Source organism: Nanorana parkeri, unplaced genomic scaffold (assembly GCF_000935625.1).
Source record: "Nanorana parkeri isolate BGI_ZX_2015 unplaced genomic scaffold, ASM93562v1 scaffold2904, whole genome shotgun sequence".
NCBI classification, from domain to species: domain Eukaryota; kingdom Metazoa; phylum Chordata; class Amphibia; order Anura; family Dicroglossidae; genus Nanorana; species Nanorana parkeri.
The window spans coordinates 27774-53442 of record NW_017309172.1 but is presented as its reverse complement, the minus strand read 5'-3'; the positions used below and the strand labels follow the sequence as shown (position 1 = coordinate 53442).

The 25669-nt window shown below is 45.7% G+C and overlaps 1 protein-coding gene across 3 annotated transcripts in view; it reads right to left on the bottom strand.

Annotated features, from left to right (window-relative positions):
- The window catches only part of ARHGAP44 (Rho GTPase activating protein 44), a 42942-nt gene extending 18087 nt beyond the window's left edge, over positions 1 to 24855 (bottom strand). Inside the window, exons 1-16 of one of the 3 annotated variants that reach the window (XM_018574372.1) lie at positions 24821 to 24855; positions 22992 to 23096; positions 21124 to 21200; positions 19453 to 19564; positions 18478 to 18554; positions 15704 to 15821; positions 15543 to 15611; positions 12972 to 13053; positions 12022 to 12149; positions 9109 to 9220; positions 7518 to 7599; positions 6777 to 6857; positions 6246 to 6359; positions 5094 to 5185; positions 4771 to 4951; positions 205 to 222 (exon numbers count right to left, since the gene is read on the bottom strand). In XM_018574372.1, the coding sequence (XP_018429874.1) occupies positions 205 to 222; positions 4771 to 4951; positions 5094 to 5185; positions 6246 to 6359; positions 6777 to 6857; positions 7518 to 7599; positions 9109 to 9220; positions 12022 to 12149; positions 12972 to 13053; positions 15543 to 15611; positions 15704 to 15821; positions 18478 to 18554; positions 19453 to 19564; positions 21124 to 21164 (1307 nt within the window). In that variant the 5' untranslated portion in view covers positions 21165 to 21200; positions 22992 to 23096; positions 24821 to 24855. Of the gene's footprint in view, positions 1 to 204; positions 223 to 4770; positions 4952 to 5093; positions 5186 to 6245; positions 6360 to 6776; positions 6858 to 7517; positions 7600 to 9108; positions 9221 to 12021; positions 12150 to 12971; positions 13054 to 15542; positions 15612 to 15703; positions 15822 to 18477; positions 18555 to 19452; positions 19565 to 21123; positions 21201 to 22991; positions 23097 to 24820 lie in introns of those variants that run through there. The other 2 variants (XM_018574373.1, XM_018574371.1) reach the window with 2 other exon arrangements.
- Positions 24856 to 25669: the final 814 nt, after the last annotated feature.

The following is a 25669-nucleotide window of genomic DNA, read 5'->3' as shown; positions in this document are numbered from 1 at the left end:
CCCCCCCGATGGCGCTGTATAAAATGCCTTAAATAAAACAAACATTTGAACAGCCATGAAAACGGTTACACAGAACAGACACCATATGCACACGGTTCAGTACGTTGAACATGCACCCGGTGAGGGACAGATGACTCTCTGGAACGAGACAGCAGACTACAGGACACGCAGGCCGGAGAAACATGTCAGGGAGGTACATCTTACCTTTGAATTTTCCTAAGGCTGCATGGACAAAAACACAAGCACAGTTAGCGTGGAGAGACACTGAAAAGAGGGGAAGCGGCAGGAGCGTCGGCTGCCGTTAAATCTAGCGGTGGGCTTCGCAAAGCCGACACGTTCGGCTGCATCGGCTGCCTCGGCAAACAGCTGCATTACATCTACGTCAACCGTTTCACATGCCGATTCTGATCGGCCACTTCAATGAACTGCCACTGTTTATAACCCAGACAGCCCATGTGCTTGTATCCCCGAGAGCCTGTGCACTGCCCCTCAGCCCCCAGTGCCTCAAACATGTCTGACAGTACAATACAATACTACTGCTCAGCGTTAAAGTCCTTCGGTGCGCTTTACATTCACAGTCCCTGATGGTAAAAGGCAGCAGCTTGCTCCATACAGGTGGGCGGGGGCTCACGGTACATGCACTCCCACTCACAGCCTCATTTCTGACAGAGAGAGGGAGCTAACACCAATGGACCGAATAGTGTTTGCATTAAATTTGGCAAGGTTCATCATAAAAGTGTGGAGGACCGAGTTTTTAAAGCAGAGGCTAGTTCAGACCTCCACAGTTTTTGTTGGGCCTACAGAGTTCTTCCATTTTGTGACCTAAATAATCCCCTACCTTGACATTCCTATATGTTTAGGGGGAGGAGGATTCTTGGGTTTTAATTTATTGATAATATTGGGTGAGGGGGATTCTTTAAATCGTAATTAATTGATAATATCGGGGAGGGTGATTCTTGGGTTTTAATTTATTGATAATATTGGTGAAGGGGGATTGTTGGGTTATAATTTGTATTGATAATATTGGGGGAGGGTGATTCTTGGATTTTAATTTGTATTGGTAATATTAGGGGAGGGGGAACTCTTTACTGAGCTGATGTTCAAAATGATTAATTGTTGCAGTATTCTGCAGAAAATAATTCCTAAAATAAAAATCAATGTATCCATTAAAACAAATGTTTTGCATTCAGCACAATGTAGCTATTTCTAAGAACGGACATAACAAAGGATAACACGTATAAAAGGTGTATAATAAAAAAACATCTGTAAAGCCTTAAAGAACATTCAGATGAAATTAGCTAAATGCATTCCAGGTGCATCAAAATGAAAAAATGCGCACAGTCCTACAAATTTGATTTACTTTAAATCAGCCACAGCTTGAGTAAGAAAAGCGTGTCCCCGGCCGGCATGCTGCAGAGAAGGACCCTACTCTCCCTGTGTGGAAGCACTGGTCTCTCTGGAGAGGTCTGACATGACCCCCTGCCAAGTCAGAGCCAGAGCTCTCCAATCAGCAGGGAGCATGAGAAACATTTTAACCCCGAGGCTGCCATTGTGCCCAACATTTCCTTCGAACCACTTTGGCACCGCGATGCATCTTTTTTTAAACTCCTTATGCACCATTCCCTGTACCCTATGCTGTACCCGGTGCTGTTCCCTGTACCCTGAGAATATGAATTAACATTGCAGCAAAGAACTAGGAATGTGCACCTGGGTATGTTCCTAGTTCTCAAACCCTGCTGTCGAACTGGAAAATTAGTTGACAAGTTTAAAAGTATGAATAGTCAAAACTTTATTAGCTATAAAAAGAGTAGGAAAGGGTTAAATGCTCTGTCAAGTAAATTTCTGAGGTTTGTTCCATTTGGGAGATTTCCCTTCACTAGCTGTCCTGCAGACACAATAGGACATGAGAGGAAATCTCCCCCAAGGTGAGGGTAATTGTATAGTTGTCTCTGGAACAAGTGTCCCCATTGAAAGGTTTTGAAAGATATCTACTCCGGGTGACACCCCACCGTGACGTCATCGCACATGCGCTGTCATTTTTTTTATACCTGCCGGAGGCCATCTTGGTGATGGATGCTGGCAGAGAGAGGAGAGACGTTCACCCGGCGAGATGAGGTATGCCGCTGGGTCTCCTCCTCTCTCTCCCCTGCAACTGTCAGGCTCTCAGCCCATGACCGAGTGCCTGATCTTAAAGGAGGCGATCACACCAAAATGACCGGTAGTCATTTTGGTGTCACCCCTCCAATGGTGTCACCCGGGAGCGGGCCACACCCCCCGGCACCCGCCTTGTGACGCCACTGTCTAATTCTTATTCTAGTGATCTATAAAATGTTAGATTTTCCATCATTTCCTGTCTCAGTGACAACGGTCTCCAGTACAAATTGTGGGGATGAATCTTCCCAGTGGAGACAGACAAAAGGATCTTACCCTTCCCTACTCCATCCAAAACTACAAAAATGTTACTATTACACACAGTTTTAGGCTGGGTTCACACCTGGGCGTTTTACAGCGCGTTCCTACGCTCTGTAAAACGCTCAACATGTGAAAACCAATGATTGCCTATGGGCATGGTACCCACCTGGGCGTTTTACAGCGTGTAGCAAACGCGCTGCAAAACGCCCTACGCCCAAAGAAGTACAGGAGCTTCTTTGGGGCGTATTTGCCGCGCGTATCCATTGGGATACAGTCAGGTAGCCCTCGAAAACGCGCGTTTGTCGCACGTTTTTCTTACCGCGAATCGCGTTAAAAACACGTGGCACGAAATGCGCGACAAATGCGCATATTTGATACGCCTAGGTGTGAACCCAGCCTAACTGATATACATTGATGCTGTTAAACTTGGTCTGGACATCTAAAAGGTGCCCAGACACTGGACGAATTTCGGCCGGTTTTTAATGTTACCGGACGAAATTTGGCAAGTGCATGGAGCTGTCGGCTCTCTTTCATTCCTCGATCAGATGATCTAAGGTGCCAGCGGACCCTGTCAGAATGCAATGTAAACAGCGGCGATTACTCGATCGACATGCTGTTTGCGTTGATGGAGAAATTGCGTCATTTTCTTTCTTTCAGACCGCGGATTGAACGAAAATAATTGACAGGTGTATGGCCAGCCTTAGTCTCAATGGTCTCTGGTAGTGATGCACCAATACTGATACTAGTATCGGTGCCGAGTATTTGGGCGAGTACTCGTACATCCAGTGAAGAGAAGCATGGCGATGGCTTTCCTGCTAATCAGGAAGCCAGGTGGCGAGTCATTACACGCCGCCTGGCTTCCTGAATGGGACTTCCGGTAATGGTATTCAGTATCGGTGAGTACCGGAAAAAAAAATATCGGTACTCATACTCGATACCAAAATACTGGTATTGGTGCATCCCTAGTCTCTGGTCATGATTTTACTAATAAATGGCACACCCAGTTACACATATTTTACACTGGATCCCATGTAAAGAAACAACATAGCAAACCATCAAATTAATATATTACTCTTTGCCAAACTTCTTTTGAAAGGATAAAACATGATAGGGTCAGTTAAGTTTGGTCTATGCCTGGGACCAGTCACTTTGTACCATGTCACTAAGTCATAAAAAATATGCAGATCGGGAAACTCCTAAATGGCCAGTTGATCAGAATGGCAGCTAAGGAACAACACTATTTGGCCAGAATTTTGTGAACACCTTACCATCACACCTATGTGGGCTTGTTGGACATCCCATTCCAAAACCACGGGCATTAATGTGGAGCTCTCACCCCACCACCTTTGCGGAAAACCTTCACTCATCTGGGAAGGCTTTCCACATGATTTTGAAGTGCGTCTGAGGGAATTTGTACCCATGTGTGAGGTCAGGTACTGATGCTGGGTGAGAAGATGTGCTTGGCGATTGGAAATCCAATTCAATCCAAAGGTATTCAGTAGGGTTGAGGTCAGGGCTTTGTGCAGGACACTAGACTTCCTGCACATAAAACTGGTCAAACCATGTCTTTATGGAGCTAGCGTTGTACACAGTCATGTGCTGGAACAGGAAAGGGTCATCCCCAAACTGTTACCACAAGGTTAGAGGAATTTTCTAACATCTCTATGTATGCTGCAGAATCAACAATACCCTTCACTGGAAACACCTGAACTCATTAATTTGGAGGGGGGGGGGTCCACACACTGGTGGCCATATAGTAGATGTGGTAGTGAGGTGTCCACAAACCATATGGTGTAGCATCTTCCCAATAAAAGAAAAACAATGGCAGCCTACAATTATCTATTGATAAAAGTTTCCTTTAAAACAACAAAAAAGCAACGCGACCTTAGACATGAGATTCTGGACTAACCATGCACACGAGATGGGGGCTAGAGAGTCCAACTGCCTTATGATCATTCTGAGGTACAATTGTACATTTGCGCTCTGAACAGACACCTCTGACTTCATCTTGTGCCAAAAATCGCCTTCAGCTGCGAAAATTTCTAAAGAAAACATAACTGATCCTTCACGAGAAAGGGGTGCCCATTGAGCCCAGGGGTATCCAACAGAAAGGAAGCCATTGCTGACCCCATCGTTATCGGATGGAACCAAGGAGGTCATTTCATAACTAGGGGGAGGACAGGTATGACAGAAAACAGGAAGCAGTGGTCAGATTGGCTGCTATGGAGTCTCACTTTCTTGACCAATGTGGCTGAAAACCCCCCAATCCTTCTCTGATTCCACCCCACAAGATACTTCCCTGTCCTTGTTAGAATACAAACATGCCTGAACAACGAGTACATGATAAAAATGTTATACCCATCCTTTTTATAGAACTCCAGCATCATGTTATCGGTTGCCACGCTGAGCGGCCTCCTGGCCTGGTCGTGCAGCTTGCGGTCCGAGTGGTCCATGTCTGGCGAGGGCATGGAGCTGTAGTTGGCATTGTGATTGGTGTGTATGGGGCTGCCATAGTTTCCAGTCACGTTGAACTCGATTTCTGTGTGAGGAATTAGATTTCATTAAGAATACAAAATCATATTTGCTAAGAAGCTCATGAACAGTTGGTTTTAGGACAGCTGCCTGGCGCTGATATCTCGGACAAAGCATCAGTATTGCACATCCCGCATACCCGCACTCACCGCCTGGGAAGAACCAGTCAGCATGTTGTATTATTGGCTCGATGATGCCTACAATCTGTAGCGAGACGGTGGTCATCATTTCCGTGATATTACTGCAAGAATTGAGGGAGAAGATAACAACTGAACATATTTAAGGCTCGTAACCAACAATAAAAATAACATTCAATATTTTATTTTTCATTTGTAGCACACAACCTTTTATTGGGAAAATTATTTTCTCGTTCACATAAATAGAAAGAATATAGTTTCCCTTTAATAATATGGTCAAGGAGACAGAAAAAACCCAAAAGAAAACACTTCAGTAAAATAATGTCACTAGATTGTAATAGCCATTGCCTATTGGGCATCCAATGGTTCCAGATGCCCAAGCTGGCCTTAGGGCATAACATTATTATTTACATAGCTCCACCTACTTTTCTTAAATGAGGAACCACCACTTTCTTCGGTAACTTTGTATTTCAACAAGGAAATTCCTTTTTGCTTCAGTTAGGGGACATTGCCATAAGACTAGCAAACTGTACCAGTTCTTTCTGTAGTGTGCAGGGACGTCCCTTTAATGAGGCAGCCTGAAGCTGTTCAGTGGCATCTCTTTGGGTCATGTGGGGGAGTGGGAGACAGAGCAGCATGGCGGCACACATGGAGTTTGCCTGTCGCTCTCCCTCCGGCCAGAGCTTTCTAGGTTACCAAGAGCCGGGCGGGAAGATGTGTAAGGGCCATACACCTCCCTGCACAGCTCTTAGCAAACTGGGACACTCTAGCTGGCGTCCTGCCCAGCGCCTGGCAACCAGTAATGCCACTGGTTGGCAGGAGCTGGGTGGGACGCCGGCCAGAGCATCCCAAGTTGCTAAGAACTGGGCAGGGCAGGGAGATGCAGAGCCTGCAGAGGGCGGCGTCAGTCTAGTGTCTGGAGGCAATGTCTCCTCTACCTGCTGCTCTGATTGCGTGCACTACCAGCAGCATCCCCAACCACCCCTGGCACCCATGGTAGTGAGGGTCACAAAATAGGCAATTCCATCCCTCTCCCTGCTCTTTATAACTTTCTGACACCTCCAAAATCCTGAGTGCGGCAGGTCTTCCATCCCCAGCTCAAGGCTTAAAAAAAAAAGAAGAAGAAGAGAACAAGTTCTTAATAACCATGTTTGGCCAACTTACCCTTCCGCTTGTGGCCAGAGAAGGTTAGGCCCCAGTACAATGGCCATATTGCTGGGAGTCATTTTGTTTGCGTCTTGATACTCCGTCAGCTTGGACAGAAACTTGATGACGTACCTGAAATGAAATTACGGCTGGTTTAGCTGCAAACTATCAACTTGCAAGGAGGAAGCGGGAGGAGGAAAGAGTACAAAATGGCTGACTGGAAACTGCTGGGGGAATGGCAAGATATAAAAATGGGGTTAGCAACCTCAGAACTCCAGCGGTAAACTACAAATCCCATGAGGCATTACAAGACTATGACAGCCACAGGCATGACTTCCAGAGGCAGAGGCATGGAGTGCCGGGGTTGCCAACCCCCTGATATAAAAAGAGGCCAGAATGGCCAAACAGGGCCGGAAGCCCTACCATCTTGCACAATAGGAGACAATGACACATATTACTCACGGACAATGCTAAAACTTTTTTGCCTATAAGTACAAAGGATACAGCCAGACTCAATATACAAAATGGTGACCACTATAGGCGACTTACTTGAAGTTGTTGTAGTTGGCTTTTGGCAGCTTCTCACAAGCATTCCAGAGAGCCTGAAGCCTTTTGTCCTGATCCTGAACGCTGAAACAGATAAAGATCATACGTGGCTGGCTGTGAATATGCCTTAAGTCACATGAGTAGCCATCCTCTGGTGTTATGCTAGTAAAGACGAGCAGCATAGTAGCTGGCACTCAAGCCTTTCAGACCTGGGACCCTAGCAATGATGATTCCCATTGAGTTTAAATGTTCATGTGATCATGTGGGTTTACCACTACATTGGTTGACTCACAACCTGGCCCAGTGTGTGTGTATATGTAGGAGTGTGGTGCAGGGGGACTAGATTGTAAGCTATTTTGGGGAGGGGGCATTAAAGTAACTCATTACCCTGGACAATCTAAACGAGGGCTAGGCAACCTTGGCATTCCATCTGTTGTGGAGCTACAAGAGGCATTGCAAGACTGACAGCCACAAGCATGACTCCACGAGGCAAATGCAGGATGAGATTTTTTGTTTCAACACCCAAGGTTGCCTACTTCTGATTTAGAAAGTCAAAGGGTAGAAAAGGGGAAGGGGGAGAGTCTTACTTTAACACCTTGAGTTCTGCTTTAAAGCTCCCTATAGCCACACTGCAAGCCAGCCACAAACAAACACCTCTCCCGCCACGCTGCACCGCCCAGAACAGACGTCCCCATGACCCCCTCCCCACACACACACACATTTCTGATGCCAGTGCAGACTCACTTGGAAGCTTGGATCCATTCCTCATACAGCTCAAACGTCATGAGGGGCTCTGGAAGCTCTCGGAGGTAAGACTTTAACGCCCCTGCAAATCACAGTATAAATCAAAAGAGACGAATGACCAAGAGGTGGAAATTAAAAACACACCTCAACTCGAAATGCATTTAAACAGGTCATCTATGATTTTTTTTACATTTGTGGTTACAGGGTCCTCACTATGGAGGGATTTCTGGGGGGTGCACCACATCAGATGATGGTGTCTAACCTTAGTAAGGTCAGACTGCTTGATGTCATGTGATAATCCCAGTTGTGCAATGCAAGAAACTGGTAAAATGGTCAGTAGAGAGGACTCCTTTGAAGTATAACTCTAAATTTGTTACAAATGCCATTCTGTAATATATTACTAATATTTAATTATAATATATTATAATAATTATAATATTAACCACCTAATATTTAATTTTATAATAAATAGAAATATTAGGTGGACTCTGACATTTGCTATAGCTACCAAACAACATTCATATTTCCCTTCCCTGCAATGCAGCACCTTAGCATAGTTAGTAGCAAAGGATTTTCATGAATCCTCATCCTCCTGCTCCTGTAGTCATCATCACCCTGCCACCTTTCCTAGAATTAAGCACAGGAGCAGGAGCTACAATGAAATGCATCCCGTCTGTAAAGGGACCTGCACATGAGCCAAAATGAGTGTATGTGTCTGGCATTGGGGAACCTTAAAAAGGGACCTCGCAAGACTATTAATTTCAGCAACAATCCTTCCATATGGTTATAGGTGAATTTAACAAATATTAGGCATGTTATTTACCTGTAAAGGCCTCCCTTGTGCAGACACCCAAAAGCCCCGAGACTGCTGCTGGGTGCCGCCATCTTGGATGTGATATCAGCAGCCTCATAGTTAGTCAGGTTGAAAAAAGACACAAGTCCATCGAGTTCAACCTATAAGCCTCAGAGCGGTCACTCAAGTGACCCTCTATAGTACTCCCCTTCACTTCTCCCCTGCCAGCCAAATAAAAAGGTTATGTAGAGAGGTGAAGGGGAGGGGGTAGGGGGAGCTGGGCCAGCCCAGAGGGAAATGAGACCCTCCTGTGCTAGGAAATTGACTCTTCCTGGAGAAGTCAAACTTTCGAGCAGGTTCAAAGGCGCATTGCAAGTAAATGAAAAATTATTTATGGAAATGAGACATTGAATGTACGGAGTTTAAAAACGTTATTTTTCTGTGCTTTTTAACTGCAATTTAATTTGATTTGGAGACAGTGCTCCTTTGAAGGGCACATATTAGTGGTGTTGTACATATTTTCTTTATTATAAGCAATATAACAAAAAAAATAATACAGCTTTAAACATTTTTTGTTGTTGTTTAGCCAGTTGTAAGCCAGAAGGTAGAACTAAGCCGAATGGAGCCTCTTGTTACAGAACAGCTCAGGCTAAGTCAAAGGAATGATCCTTCTCTTATGCTCTCAAGTCTCAATCAGAGAAAGTGTTGCAGCTTCTGCTGGGCTGTCTTTCTGGATAACATAGTTCTCTGGGAATCCTTTCCCATGTATTAAAAACAAATTCGTACAAGGACACCAACCTGCAATAGCGTGCGGATCTGCAGAGTATTCCGCCACATCAACAACACAACAGTCTAAGGCAGCTTTTAACTTCTTCAGTTTGGAGGCAGAAGGAGCCACACGGAACAAACCCTGGAGAGAAGAGAGGGACAGACAATGGAGTCACGGAGTGCGGTGCACGGCTGGGTGATCATTGCTGGCATGGCTGAGGGCACCAATGGCAAGACAGCCATTAAGCAGCCAAGGCCTGTTTCTGGTCCTACCCTTGGGCTGAGATCATGTGACTGTAATAAGGTTCTCTGCAATATTTGTGACTGAGGCGCTGGATTTGGCTCATCAATGGATCATGAATTTATAAAATCAAACAAGTTCATATGGGCTGCAAAAGCTCCAGTGAGGTTGCCCTTAAACACAAACAGGGTGCCCCTTAAACGGAGGAACAGAAGTTTGGAAACTACATATACTGCACTAAGTCCATACATATACTATTCTCTCAGCAAGACGACATAAAACCACCAACGCGTTTCAAGGGATAAAAGTTATCCCCCATGGCTACAAAACAGATAAGGAATTCAATTCTGTAGCCCTGAAGAAGAGCGATACCTCTTAAGCCCCCAAAATGTGCTGGCCATTTTATATTGAATAAATAACAATAATGATAATAAATAATAAAGAACAAACTCCAAAATTAAATGTATGAAGATTCTCGGCAACAAAGTGAGGCACCTGGAGAGGCAATGTAACTATACTAGAGTCTGTGGGATTGTGGATCACATTTTTTCCCCCATCAGTCCTGAGATTCACACAGCTCTGCCACACAGCACAGCATGGTAATTGACATAGTTACATAGCATTTTACATGTGTATGCGTGTGACTTGCTTGCAGCAGTTAAAGAGACAAAGCCTCGTCTCCTCCCGGCCCCCAAGCTGTGATTGGACAGTGATAGAGCAGCAACATACTGAGCAGCTCATCTCTCTGCATTTTCCTTATCAGCGTATGGGAAAGCAGAGTGCCTGATTGGCCCCCTTGTGCTGCCCCCTCCCTCTAGGCGCTTTACAAGAGCCTCAATAAAGTCAAATTCAGATACATTCTAAATAAATGTAGCTGTTTTTTTAATCATGTAAATTGTGCTCAGTGTTTCTTTCATCCAGATCTATCCAAGGTTCAGCTTTAAATCTAAGGCTGGGCACACACCTTACAACCATCGCAAGACTTCTGTCTTGCGATGGTTGTAAGGTACTTAAAAAACCTATGTTGCATAGGCAGATCGTACTTGCGATGATCGCAAGCCACGCCCCATGAGGGGCGGGCTTCCGATGACCGCAATGCCGAACGGGCAGTGTGCGCTTGCGCACACCGGCCCGTGTGGCTGTTATCGTACGGACATGCCACAAACCCGCCGAACATCGTACGATGCTCGGCGGGTTTTCGAACATGTCCGTAAGTTTAAAGTCGTGCGACCTTACAGTAGTAGAGGTCGCACGGCTTCCACACACCTTACGATCATCGTACGATCGCGGGATTTCCCGCGATTATCATACGATAATCGTAAGGTGTGTGGGGACCCTTATGGTCACAAGCAGTCAGGCCCGTGGAGGTTAACGTGACTGGTGATCCTGCAGAGTGGCAAGCTAAGGCGAGCACATCGGATATTTGGGAGATGAAACACCGCAAGGAATGTCAAAGGCTACCACACAGGAAGTGGAAATCGATCCCAGATGGTGGATTTCAAAGGACCAACTCCGGGCTGATCCAGCCTCTTCCTTTCCTCCGACCTCACTGCCAGAAACGTTTTATAATCGGAGGACAGCCGGGGCTACATGGGAGCTGATAAGTGCAGGATATCATGGATCAGGGTGTCTGGATGGGATTTTCTGTGCTGCCTGCGGTCCTCTAACGCCTTCTCATGAGTCCATGGAATAGATGGGTCCCAAACGTTCGGATGTACAAATCAGTAGTAGACGACTGTACCGTGTTAAAGGAGAACTATGAGGGGGGGTGCTTTTCACTCACCTCATAGTTCTAGCCGACCTGTGACAATGAGACTGTCCCAGGTCGGCTTAGTAGATCGGGAGGTGAGAGAACACATAGCGACATTCGCTCACCTCTTGATCCTGTCACGGCTCTCTGCCGTGACAGGGGAGGGGCTGGATTCCCCCCTCCCCCCCTCCGATCTGCCATCGCTGACTGGTGGAACGGACGGGGGAGGGGGCGGGTACAGCTGGCTCTGCCTCTAGATAGGTAGAGCCAGCTGTCACTCACGCAGCTGGGCGGATCTCGACATCGATGTCGGGATACGCTCCGGTGTCTCAGTATACCGTGAGCTGTAGCTCGCGGTATACTGAGCTTAGGGTGACGGGAGGATGCTAGTTTGTGTCCTCCTGTTACCCTTAGGAGAACTATGGGGAAAAGCCCTAACCCCATAGTTCTCCTTTAACCATTCTTTGTTTATACTTTGCCTTCCCAATTGGGAGACAGGGGACAGAGCGTTGTCACCCTATAACAGGAAGTGCCTGGAACAAAGATCTCCATGGCGGGATCACCGGGGATCATTTTAATAAAAGCTGCAGATTTAAAAGTATTAAAAATGACATGCGAGTGTGATGAAGCTTTCATGAGATTTTTTTAATGATTGCGCTTAGTTCTTCCTACAGCCAGCAAGCAGCTTCCAGATGTCAGTTTTACAGTCCGGTTTCGACAGTAAATCAAAGAAGTCGGTATGGACGATCAGAAATGTCACCCTTAGCACACTTTGCATGCATTAGCGGCGGGGAGGCGCGGATCAGCGTCTAATCACTCCCAGACCTGAGGACGTTCCACGGATACTGAGAGAGCGGATGACGTTCGGCTGACAACACAACAGGGCCTCATTAGGGTGAACCAATGGGAATGGGGGGGTGGGGGTATTTGGCCAGCAGATGTCTTGTTTTACCTCTTCCTGCATGCCGCACTCCAGCAGCATGGTGACGCACGCCTCGATGGGGAATCCAATCTCCCGGCCGCTAACCGTCAGATGCTCCTCCAAAGGCTTCCCGAACGATGGCTTTTCTATCCAGGCCTCTGGGAGGACAGACAAGCACAGCAACCGGTCATGAATTACTTTGTCACCACTACCGATTCATCTGCGTTTTACTCAATATGCAGCTGGAAAATCACAACATCCAATTACAAACCAGCTTACAGTGCACTGACCCGGGGGCTGATTTCTGATTGGATGTTAGTTAGTCCCTATTACAGATACAGAGACTAGAAGTAACACAGTGGTGAACCGCTCTCCACACCCCAGCCTGTTGATTGGGCAGTGAAGGAGCAGCAGCAGATGATGAGCTCATCTGTCTGCTCATGCTGCTCTCTCCTCCCATCAGCATATTCCTCATCAAACATTTGCATGCAACAAACCCTTCTTTCTCCCAGTCTGAGTGCTGCTGTATGAGGGGAATGCAAGGGCCTGATGCCAAGTCAATTCAGGTACTTACACTGCTTGCATCATGTCCATAAATACATAGAGGGGAATTTATGAAAACTGGAGCAGACAAAAGCTGGAGTGAAGACAGAGGCTGATTGGTTACTATGGGCAACTGCTCCAGATTCATAAATTCCCCCTAATATGTTTTTATTATTGAAGAGCTGTATTCATTTGTGTCTGCTACACAGCATCTGCCTGGAATTCAGCTTTAAGGAGGCAGAAAACAATCCCCCGACCCAAACTAGCTTGTTGGGGTACCATACCACTGAACCCAAGGTCTTCTTATCTAAAAGGAGTCCCGTTCGATACCCAGACCACACTGCAGGGGGCCCTTAGGCATTATGCCGGACATACACAGACATACTATGCTGGACTATGCTGGACATATACGTCATATCAGGTTTTTTAATACACACCTTGCTGGGCTTTGATCTGGGGCAGCACGGCTTGCAGTAACGCGAGAGACTTCCTGTGGTACTCAGCCTGAACTTCTATAAGCTGTGAGATATGAAATTGGTTAATTGTACAATGCAGGAGAAGAATCAACCACAATGTATCCGAGATCAAGATTTGCTTTCTAGTTACAGTTAGAAACCTGAACTCAAACCATGCCAATCCCTCTAGGGTGGAATTCTAACTAAGGTTCGAGACACGTTGCGTTACCATCTGATTGTACAATCACCTTTAGATCTACCTATCTTTGGGTATGGATGGACTTTTTTTTTTTTTAGGAGAACCTACAACCAGGCAAAGTGAACCGTTCTCATAAAAGTCTTCCCACCCCCACCCACTGATAGCGTCACCACATTCCCAGCATACTTTGTCTTTCTGAGCTCTCAGAGATTACCGGTGCTACCGGGCACAAGATTTAGATGTTTAGGCCAGCAAGCATGTAGCACAAGGGCCTGCCTGCCTGACTGAATATGGATTGATTAGATAGTTGTTTAGGTAGTTTTGGGAAATCTAAAGTTGATTGTACAGATTGTGTAATCAGATTGTAATGTGTACGATGAGCCTAAAACGTTATCTAGTTTTTGGGTGGATCTCAGCTGAGTTTGAAGCCCCTTAACATGACTGGCTGTGACAGGGTGTGTGCGGTGGGGCAGTGATGCTCTCCCCTCTCCTTCTATTGGGGAGTGCTGAGGGGCACACGATGAATAGACTTCAAAGAAGCAACCATAAAGTTCAACCCTGGTTATCACCATAGGTCCGGACGTGGCAGGTAGTTTGCGAGTGGGATCTCCTCATTGGGGGTAAAGACTTGGAACAAACTCTGCTTCATTCCACCCAAAATAACTCTGTAAAGCTTCACTTATAATTTACAATAATAAGACTTAGAGCAGTGGTTCTCAACTCGTGGGTCGCGACCCAAAAGTGGGTCGCGGCGTCATGTCTGCATAGACCGGCCCATCTGCATTAGAGAGAACTAGAGGGGGAATTTGTGGTTCAGCCTGTGGAACCTCATAATGTCAAACTGTCCCCTCTCTCCCGGCCTCCCCCGGGCTCTCCGATAAAGTGGTATGGCCCGGGGAGAGAGGGGACTATTTCCTCACTTTCGGGCCGGCGCATTAATATCAGGAGCCGCGGCGCCCGACAATTAAGTTATAGTTCCGGCCTGCACTGGAGAGTACAGCAGATATCAATCCGCCGCTGTATCTACTGTACTCTCCAGTCCAGATAGTTCAGTCGGCTGGAATCAGAGAAAGGTAGGCAGGCAGATAGGGAGATGTGCACTGTGGCAGGACAGGGGACACTGATGGATATATTGCATTCCAAGCCCACATAATATCCATCATGTATATCCATCACTGTCCCCTGTCATAATGTATGTTAATTAAATACACAATTAATGTTATTACACAGACTGGGCTCAGAATACATAATGTCCATCAGTGTCCCCTGTCATATTGTCCTCTGTCAGTGCAGAAGCTGGGGAGGGTATGGGGGGGGGATTAGCAGGGGGCTCCGCTGCAATTTTTTTACCTGCAGCAGAGCCTATGCTAATGCACCCCTCCCCCAGCTTCTGCACTGACAGGGAACTTTATGACAGGGGACACCGATGGTCATTATGTATTCCAAGCCCACATAATATCCAATAGTGTCCCCTGTCGTAATGTCTCCTGTCAATGCAGAAGCTTCGGGGGGCATTAGCAGGGGCTTAGTAGAGAACCTGCCGTGGTGCCCCTGCTAATGCCCCCCCTTCCCCATACAGACACCCTCACCACCCCCTCCAGGTTCTGCACTGACAGGGGACATTAGGACAGGGTACATTGATGGACATTATGTATTCCAAGCCCACATAATGTCCATCAGTATCAGTGGCGTAACCAGAGTTATGGGCGCCCGGGGCAGACATTCCCCCCCCCCCCCCCTTATATAAACATCCATTGGAACTGTACCCCGCAACCGCCACCCCCACACGTTTTTATTTTAATTTTTTTAAATATTTAATTTTTATTCTTTATAAACTTTTTAATTTTTTTTAATTCATTTACTTTCAGCAAAATATATATTGCTGAATACTGCACAAGTTGTTTTGTGTAATAAATTAAAATGTTTCATAAATGAAATCATTTTTGGGTCACGCCTTAATGACCAAGGAAACATGTGGGTCCCGAGGTTACACAGCTTGAGAAACACTGACTTAGAGGATAAGGAGGTGTTCATGCAGAACCATGAACCCTTTAAAACTCCATTGTGTAAGTGCTCTGGTTGGTTGCAGGTCTAGTCTTCTCCATGTTCCAAACATCTAGTTGACCACTGGTGGGTCTAGTCAACATTTTAATGCACCGATTGGCTGTAGGTTGTCTAATCTGCAAAAAATCTGCTCATCTGATTGGCTGTCTGCTGGTGTAGTCATGTACATGTTCTAAGACTCTAATTGGCCAAACGTAGTCGAATCCACAGAATGTTCTGACATCCCGATTGACTACAGTTGGGTTTTCCCCAGGAACCTCTAGCAATCCGATTGCATTCTCTACACTTACCGTCTGAAAATAGTTTGCATAGTCGATTTCTTTGGCCACAAAGTTGTACATATCTGCTGACAGCTGATCCTGGAAGGAAGGAAAAACAGACGGTTATTTTTGACGCACTGTGTCGAAAGAAGCGGCAATATTTTTAAAGTGGGAGCAGAGGCTCCACCCACCCTACAGATCTCCACGCGGTTGGCGGCCTCTTCCATCTCTTCCCTCAGTGCGTCAGCCTTCGCTCCGGAGGGTTGCAGATTGCTAGAGACACCGGATGACTTCGCAGACTGATGCCACCTGTAAACCACCAACAAAAAGAGAACATTTCAGTGTGAGAGGACTTCTAATCAATGGTAGGAAACTTTCAAGGGGCAGAGCAATAAGTGCTCTTAAAATAAACAGGTTCTCTTAAAATAAACGTCCATCCCCACCCAATGATACACACCTTTGCCTTGCTACCCCGTCGTTCTGTTCATTTGTCAGCACTCTGGATAAGCTCCATGTCTATCTGTGTTGGAGCTTACACAGTGGTAATGACCTTCCCCCCCTTCTTTTTCCAGCCTGGCAACCGGCTGCTCAGGCCCCTGCACCCTGGGAGGAGATGGAGAAGGTCACATACTCCCTTATAGCCAGAATTCAAGGGCTTAGGAAGACAAAATGGAGCATCTGTGGAAAACGATGTAGCTAATAGTGGGTGTGACTGGGTGGACCTTCATAAGAACATTGACTGGTTGCCTTGAAAGCCCACTTTGCCCCATCTAATAATGGAATGTCAGATAACAAATCAGTCAGAGACCTCAATCGCCCCCAGAAACCCAGCACCTTGGGAAGAAATGAAGGTCATATGCTTCCCTATTGCCTGGAGCACTGGTAAGTTCCGAGGGCACAGAAAAGCAAAGTATCCCCTAAATGTGGTGAAGCTACTGTATCAATGGTTGCGGGTGGGAGGACTTTTATGAGAACATTTAACTTTGCCTAGTTGCAGTTTCTTCCAAAAAAGTCTATCCCCGCCCAATGATACACACCTTTTGCTGTATATCTGTCAGCAACCTGGGTATGCTCTGTATCAATCGGTGTTGGAGTTTACACAGTGCTAATGACCTTCACCCCTCCCATGAAATTTTTCTGGCCTGGCGACTGGCTGCTCAGGTCTCTGCACTGCACCCTGGAAGAAATGGAGAAGGTCACGTGTGCTCTTATAGCCAGAATCACCGGAGATTTCTGAGGGCTCAGAAAGACAAATGGAGTATCCCAGGAAAGTGGTGTGGCTAATAGTGGAAGGTGGACTTCCATGAGAACATTGCCTGGTTGAAAGATTCTCCTATGGCTGGGTTCACACCTAGGCGTATCGAATATGCGCGTTTGTCGCACGTTTTGTGACGCGCATTTTTACCGCGATTCGCTGTAAAAAACCGTGCGACAAACGCGCGTTTCCGGGGCTACTTGGCTGTATCCAAATGGAAACGCGCGACAAAAAACGCCCCAAAGAAGCTCCTGTACTTCTTTGGGCGTAGGGCGTTTTGTAGCGCGTTCATACGGCCTGTAATACGCCCAGGTGTGAACCATACCCATAGGAAATAGTGGGATTTCGGTGTTTGAGCGTTTTGCAGAGCGTTCGAACCAGGCAAAAAAGCCCAACTTGCCACATCTAATAATTGGTAGATTTCATCTACAGTGGAACTTCAGGCAACAAATGAGTCAGAGACCCCAATGGCCACCAAAAATCCATTACACTGGGAGGAAATGGAGAAGGTCACATGCTCCCTTATAGACACAATCAACGGTGATATCCGAGGGCTCAGAAAGACAAATGGAGTACCCCGGGAAAGTGGTGTGACTAATAGTGGATGTGGGAGGTGGACTTCCATGAGAACATTGCCTGGTTGAAAGATTCTCCTAAAAGCCCAACTTGCCACATCTAATAATTAGTAGATTTCATCTACAGAGGAACTTCAGGCGACAAAAGAGTCAGAGACTCCAATGGCCACCAGAAACCAGGCACCTTGGGAGGAAATGGAGGTCACACTCTCCCTTATAGACAGAATCACCCGTGATTTCTGAGGGCTCAGAAAGACAAATGGAGTGTCCCGAGAAAGTGGTGAGACTAATAGTGCGTGTGGGAGGAGGATTTCCAAAGATCCTCTTACAAGCCCACTTCACCACATCTAATAATTGGCAAATTCCATCTACAGAGGTAAATATGTGCATTAGATCAAATCCCAGTTTAGACTCAAACTTTATGCCCCAGAGCTGGAAATCGCTCTTCAATATCCATAATCAAGTCTATAAAAATGATTAGCGATGTGACATTTCCTTCGCTCCCCCATGAAGACTCTTCCTTTGTTTTCTGCGGCTGTCTGTGCAGGTTATTCTCCTACTTACTTCTCTCAATCACGCACAGCAGTCATGTTCCCTACGAGCCGCTGACTCGTTCCAGCAGCAGAGAGAATCAATAGATCCAATTCGCTTAATTTTCCACAAAGCTCCAGAGATGGAGATTGTGAGTCAGACGCTGCCGACTGTCTAACCGCACAGCGAGTGATGGATTCGCAGGGATGGCTGTGACCGGAGGCTGCAGAAGACTGACCTACCAGGTGAACGAGCCGTAGCTTCCATATTTTGCACAGCTGGGAGCAGACAACCATGAAACCGCTCCTAAGGTGGATAATTACCTCCATATCTGGCCTACAAACCTTGAGCTCCAGGCCATAGAGGACATGTAAAAGGAAGTGAGGGACAACCGTCCCAAAAGGGACACAAATGACAATAAAAAACCCAATGGAGCTCCAACACGTTCCTGCTTGATCCAAATAAAACATTTTGGTTGGAGTTGGGCTTTACCTAAAGCACCGAGTTGAGTTGAGTATGGTGGATGCCGGGACTTGATCCCTAATCAATAAGAAGGTTCCAGACTGAACTGGAGGAATCCTCGGGAACAGAATGTGGGCCTCACCTCGCTCTAGAAGAATCCATATCCAAGACTAATTTGGCTAAGTGCTTCCTCTGTTTTTGGATGTTGGGAATCTCCACCTAAAAGAATACAGAGGACCTGTTACGATAAGACTGAATTTAAATACATAAAAGGCATATCGGGATCAGGCTAGGGCCGGAACAATGATACCAGTTCTGTTTGCAGATAGTGTATCCTGCATCAGTCCATAATAACAGAGGGGCAAATAAAGACCGAAGGCTCAACGGCTCATCGGTAAAGGCTTATCGCATCATAATCGGCTTAGAACGCTTGGCCACCGGTCCCGAACTGACCTCCAGTCATCATAGACCGATCCGGGATACACTACCTCTCCTGGACTCAATGGTTTCACGCATCTTTCTCTGATGCAGTTACATTTCTTTTCCTCATTACTGGGCTTTTTGGGTTTAGTCTTTCCGGGCAGATATGTGTTCACCTCTGTACCTAATTTGTGGATGGACTAGCGTCTTTTTTGGTTTCCAGCCAGCCCCCCAACCCATTTTCCCCATCCTTTACAGCTGGTGGTGCTTGGTTCTCCTTTATGAATAGAAGAACACTATGGGGTTGATTTATAAAACTTCTGCCTAGCTGTATGGTGAGTGAATGCTGTTTGCACATTATTCTCACCACTAGATAGAGCTGAGGAGCAATTACCTATGCTTCTCGGCTCCACCTATTGGCGGTAATGGCGCGAGAACGGCTTATGGTTAGGTGGAATTTTTATAAATCATTTAGGAACTTCCTATGCTCCATCTAGTGGAGGGCATGCTGTGAGAATGGAATTTGCACAGCGTACGGCTGGAAGAACGTTTTTAGACATCAATCCAGTTTTTATACATAAAATAAATTGCTAGAATGTAGAGTTTCTTTTCCTTTTTGGGAGAAGACATATAAAAAGGAACCAGGGAAAGCAAAAATATCAGCAGTTCAAACATCAGCTTTAACCCTCCCATTTACCTCGGCGAGGACGAACAATGGGTCCACCACATCTCTCTCTATCTCCTGCTCAAAGTGGATGAGCTCCTGGGCTAAATTGTCCTCAGCCTCTCCGCACAGCTTCAGCATCTTCCTACAAACAAGACAAGGCGGGCACGTAAAAGGGGAGCTCCAGACAAATCTCTGAACATACAGCTGAAATACATATACATGAACCGCTTAAAGGAGAACTATGGGGTTAAGGCTTTTCCCCATAGTTCTCCTTAGGGTAATGGGAGGACAAAACTAGCGTCCTCCCGTCACCCTAGGCTCAGTATACCGCAAGCTGTAGTTTGCGGTATACTGAGACGCCACAGCTGAAGCGGATCCCGACAATTATGTCTGGATCCGCCAGGCTGCGTGACTGACAGCTGGCTCTGCCTATCTAGAGGCAGAGCCAGCTGTACCCGCCCCCTCCCCCATCCGTTCCGCAAGTCAAGATTTGCATACATATCCCTGTAACTTCAGATCTACAGATCATTTTAGATTGTAAGCCCTCAGGGGCAGGGCCCTCCTTACCATCTTGTCTTGAATTGTATTATAATTGTAAGCTGTGCAAACCATTGGCGCGATATAAATCCTGTATATTAATAATAATTTTGCCATTTACTTTAACCCAGGTTTGTAAAGGGTACCCTTTAAAGTGCATCTAAAATCCAAGCTTTTTTTTTTTAGTTTTGAAAGGTCTGTGTCCCCGATGGGGAGGTTCACCCCTCTCTATCTGTCCTGATGACCACTGTTGGTGGGACCTGAATTGATGGGAAATCCAACATTTTACAGGTGTCACCAGAACAGGAATAGAGGGGAAACCTTCCAATGGGGACACCGGTTCAGAAACAGTTGCATAAGAGGGGATTTCCATCTCTTTGGGTGTTTTCTTTTGACATCCTGTTGTGTTTCTGGGACAGAATGTGAAGAGAAATCTCTCCAATGGGACGCAGCAGAAAATCCCACGAAGGACTCAAAACATTTTAGTGTTAGAAACACATTCTTTATAGTCTGTTATGTAGATTATAAAACCAAATCAGCTAACCTCCAAGGGGTCGGGCCAGGATCTCAGTCCTCTGCCTCGTCCTCCTATTTAATTATAGGATCGATCTATGAGGCATGGAGTTGTATAATTTGCATATATTGATACTGTTATGTAGATATGTTTAAAGTGTATTTCCACTTTTGCAGCCACACGGGGATAGCACCTATTTTACATCTATTACATGTTCCTATTTACATTGCATAACTTTAAAAAAGGACTCCTTTGGAATGCAAGGGGGGCGGGTTGCTTAACCCTGTTTGTGCTGTGCTGGCAGATCTCATTATTAGTTGTAAACTAGATTTGAACTCTGTCTGTCCTAACAAAGGGTTAAAGATCTAGAAGCATTGTATGTAAATGAGAAGAAGATCAGTCTGTCTTTTCTACTGGGACAGAGTTTTCTGTCACTTTGAACAGGAGTCTGCCCAAATCGTGACACCGAAAGAGTAAGAAATAGATTTTTAAAAATTGTGCATGGGAACACACTACAAACACAACGGGGTTTGCTCGAATTTAATTGGAAATGTGGAAGTAAACTTTAAAGAAGACTTCCTCTTTAAATATCTCACTACCCCAGAGTGCGGCCATCTTCAATGCAGCTAAAAAGAAAACGATAAACTCACCCAAGCAAAGAATCATCTCCCAGTACAGCTGATCCTTCCATGAGACACTGCGCCAGTGTAATTAGGGGCAACTTTTTCTGAAGAGAGGAAAACACAGACAGAGAATGACAACCAGAGTGCTGCAGAAACGAAAAACCTAAAACTGAATTCCAGGAATGAGAACTTTAATGTAAATATACACTGAGTGGCCAGATTATTATGACCACCCCATCAATACTTCGTTGGGCCGCCTCGTGACTCCACGAGATGGTGAAAGGTGATGCGAGGAATCTGACACGGCACTGTTGCCCTTCTGTTGTCTTGTACCAGTCTTGCCCCTCCCCCGTTCTGCCCTAACATTGACTAGTCGCTGACGGCCACAATTCGCACGTTCAGACCCAGATTTTCGGCTGACAGTCAGGTCTTTAAACACTTTAACAACAGCCCCTCTTGAACATTTAACGAATTCTGCTGTTTTGCTGATACTCGCTCCATGGCTCCGAGCGCCAACAATCATCCCGCGTTCAAAGGCTGTTACATCGCGTTGTTTCCTCGTATCTTCAGAAACAAATCACTTCTACTGTCGTGATAACCAACCTGCTTCCCTATTTATAATGGTCTGGCCCTCTAGCAACTTCAGCGCCAAATTATAGCTAATTTGCCTACAAACGTCAGGTGGTCATAATAATCCGGCCACTCAGTGTATATAATAATCCGGCCACTCAGTGTACTTTACACTGTACACTGCGGATTTGGCTGGACAGAGCATAGAAAAAAAAAAATTAATGCCAGCACCGAAACTCTCCAGTTTCTATTTTCTTTATTCCTTTGTAGTTTGGTACGCTGAAAAATACCTTTCCATTTGACGGGAATTCTTTCTGATGTTTCAGGTTTAAGAGCGACATGCCATAATCCCTATCAACCAATCAAAACTCAGCATTCAATTATCTGGATTACTGCACCCTAAAAGCAGGGACGTGCGGTCAGGGGAGGCAGAGCCTCACCTAGAATTATGAAGGAAAAAGCTGTCGGCTTCATGTCTGACAGCTTTTTCTCCATTCAGATCGGCATCTAACAGGTTACACAGAAGGGAAATCCTCCCCGCTGTGTAACCTGCCATGGACGGAGCGCCTCAGCAGTGAGGAGCAAATATGGGACAGGGAGGCTCCTCCCGGTCTCCTCCCTTCCTCCTTCACACTAGCTTGGGGACGAGTTGGGGGTGGGGCTTCGTCCGACAGGGGTGAGGTTGGGGAATGCCTCACCCGGAACAAGAGGTGCCGCACGTCACTGCCTAAAAGCTGATTGGCCGCAATGAGTCTTCGCAGTTTGAACGTCATCACTAATGTTTTCTAGGGAATCAGTAAATATTCCCAGGTGTGCGTCTTCATCCCCTGCCGCACCAAGTCCCTGCAATTACCCCGAAGAATAGTCTGAGGATAAATGGAAGGCGGGGCTAAAATTCACGCAGCAAATTAAGCAGAGAAAAATTCTGTAATAACGGTTTTACTATCCCACTCTTCTTGTGTACGAAAAGTTCATTCATTCATTCATTCATTCATACAGATATACCAAAAGAAATCCTTGTTTGTCCTAAAATGCTGATTAACAGCAAAGGAGAGAAGGGGAGAAAAGGAGCTCATTAGGGCAGATTAAAGTTAACTAAGGGTTGCAAAGGGGTTAAATAAGTTTTTTTTTACAGCGTGTCAGACCTCTGCAGGGAGACCGCTGCTTCCACTCAGAGAGCAAGAGTCCTTCTCTGCAGCATGCTGGCAGGGGACAGACTTTTCTACATTTTAAAGAAACCAAACTGTAGGAATTTGCACACCTGGAATGCATTTGGCTGACTTAAACTGAGTTCGACTGGGTTTCAGTGGAAAATGTGGTCTTACCGATCGTTTGTCTGTCTCGGTCCCTTGCTGCCCTTGTAAACATGCCGTCAGCTTTTTGTGGGTGCTGTGAGAGACTTGCTTCACCAGCTCCAGCCGCTTCTCCACCTATTGGATAAAACCAGACAAGGTCAATGAACCAGCCATGGTTCGGTTACATTCATAGGGAAATTTGGGGAGAAACAAACCCCCCCCCCCTTTTTTTAACAACATTTACTATTTAGCAACTTAATAAAAATCCAAAATAAAACAATATGATTTATATCCAGTAATGTATTCTCTTTACAGAAATGCTAAATATATCTGGCTTTTAGGATTTAAAATCCATCCCCACCGCAGACACAAAATGCACCGGTCACGTGCCACTAGAAACCTGAAAACATGATTTTTTTTTAATGTTGACTGCAACATGCCGAGTAATGTGTCAGTGTAACACTCCCAGGTATTTATTACCTCTCACGGAGATCACATGACTCCCCCCCGACAATGCCTTCATCTGCTTTTCTCTCTAGAAAGACATCACCATCTCTGCTCAGGTATCATCCAGGCTCACCACCTACTTCCTGGACTGAGAGATGCTGGCTCAGAGATGAGACTGTCATGTAAATGCTGGTGTCTGTGAAGGTCTTGGCTGTGTTAACAAAAGGTCTAACACAAATCAGCCAATGCTGCAGCCTCTTACCTTGCCTTGTGGCTTGTTACAATGTTGCAATATGATCAATGGGCTATGGGAAGACTGTGGAAATGCTTCTTCCTGCTGCAGCAGACTGATGACATCATCTCAGCTTAGGTAAAGTAGATGACTTTAGCTTAATTAAAGCTTTTAAATGATAACAGATGGAACTTATTGATACTGTTACTGTATATTGTGACAGGTCAGGAATTTATTCATGCAGACTTGTAAAGTTACTGAAAGGTCTACTTTCAACCAAAATAAATCCTGAGGGAGCCTGCTTTCTGATAGAGCTTTTACTGTGATGGTTTAAAGCCCCTAGCCCCTAAAAGTAAAGTTAAAAGTTAAGTAAATTGAAAAAGTAAAAATAAAAAACATTTTTCGGTTTCGGCCTGACATTTTTGGTTATTTCGGTTTGGAAATTTTCATTTCGGTGCACCTCTAGTCACAATGACAACATCCTTCCTTGCATTAGACTGTGCTGGTAAGCAGTGGAGATCTTCATACAAAATGAACATAAAACAGAGAAGCCCAAAATTAACATTCCTTGACATACACTATATGACCTAAAGTCTGTGGACACCTCACCATCACACCTATATAAGCTTGTTGGACATCCCATTCCAAAAATTCGGGCAATACTATGGGCCCTCCTCTGTGGATTTAACATCCTCCACTCTTCTTGGATGGCTTTCCACAAGATTTTGGAGGGTGCCTGTGGCAATTGTTTTCCTATTTGGCCAAAAGAGCTTTTGTGAGATCAGGTACTGATGTTTGATGAGAAGAAGATCTGGCTCACCATCAACTCATCCCAAAGGTGTTCAGTAGGGTTGAGGTCAGGTCTCTGTGCATGTTCCTCCACACCAAACTCATGAAACCATGACTTTATGGAGCTGGCATGTTACACAGGGGTATCGTCATGCTGGAACAGAGAAGGGCCTTCAACAAACTGTTTGCACATGGTTGGAAGAACAGAATTGTATTCTGTAGAAATTAACAGAGCCGTTCACTGGAGACACCTAAACAAAATCATTTGGAGGGGGGTTCACATACTTTTGGCCATGTAGTGCATGTCTACTACTGAGTCTATATCAAAGAAAGTCAAACTGTCAACAATAGCGTTATCATCCTGCTCTTCCTCAGTAATTAAATCACTTACCTGCAAAAGATCATCACTCAGGACCTCAGTCTTCTCTGCCCTGAAAGAAAAAAGTGTAAAGATTTTAAAAGCTTCATAGTGCTAAACAAATACCAAAATTAAGGGGTCAGTCTAGGCATATACAAGAGTTTGTGGTTGGATACATGTGAATCAAGTCTAATGGTTTCCTACACCATGTCTGGACTTTCTAGCTCGGATCAGAGAAAGGGGAGAAGAGTGGGGAGGAGACTGCTGGAGGACATTCCTAGTGTCAGACCAACAGGGGGAGCAGTAATGACGCAGGACATTCCTAGTGTCAGACCAACAGGGGGAGCAGTAATGATGAGATTGATGGAGAGCATTCCTAGTGTCAGACCAACAGGGGGAGCAGTAATGATGAGATTGATGGAGAGCATTCCTAGTGTCAGACCAACAGGGGATGAAGAAGGGATAAGAGAATGATGGAGGGCATTCCTAATGTCAAACCAACAGGGGGACCAGTAAAGATATGAGAGTGATGGAGGACATTCCCAATGTCAGACCAGCAGAAAGAGCAGTAAGGGGAGGAGATTGAAGAGGACATTCCCAGCACCGGTTTAGCATGGGGAGCAGTGAAGGGAGGCAACAGCTGGAAGGCATTACAGCACCAGGCCAGCAGAGGGAGCAGTGAGGGAAGGACCCAACTAGAGGGCATTGGCAGCAACAGACTAGCAGAGGGAGTAATTAGGGGGAAAAGATTGCTGGAGGACATTTATAGTATCAGGGAACAGTGAGGGAAGGACCCAACTAGAGGGCAAATATAGCATCAGACCAGCAGAAGGGCCAGTGAGTGCAGGAAACAGCTGGAGGGCAAATATAGCATCAGACCAG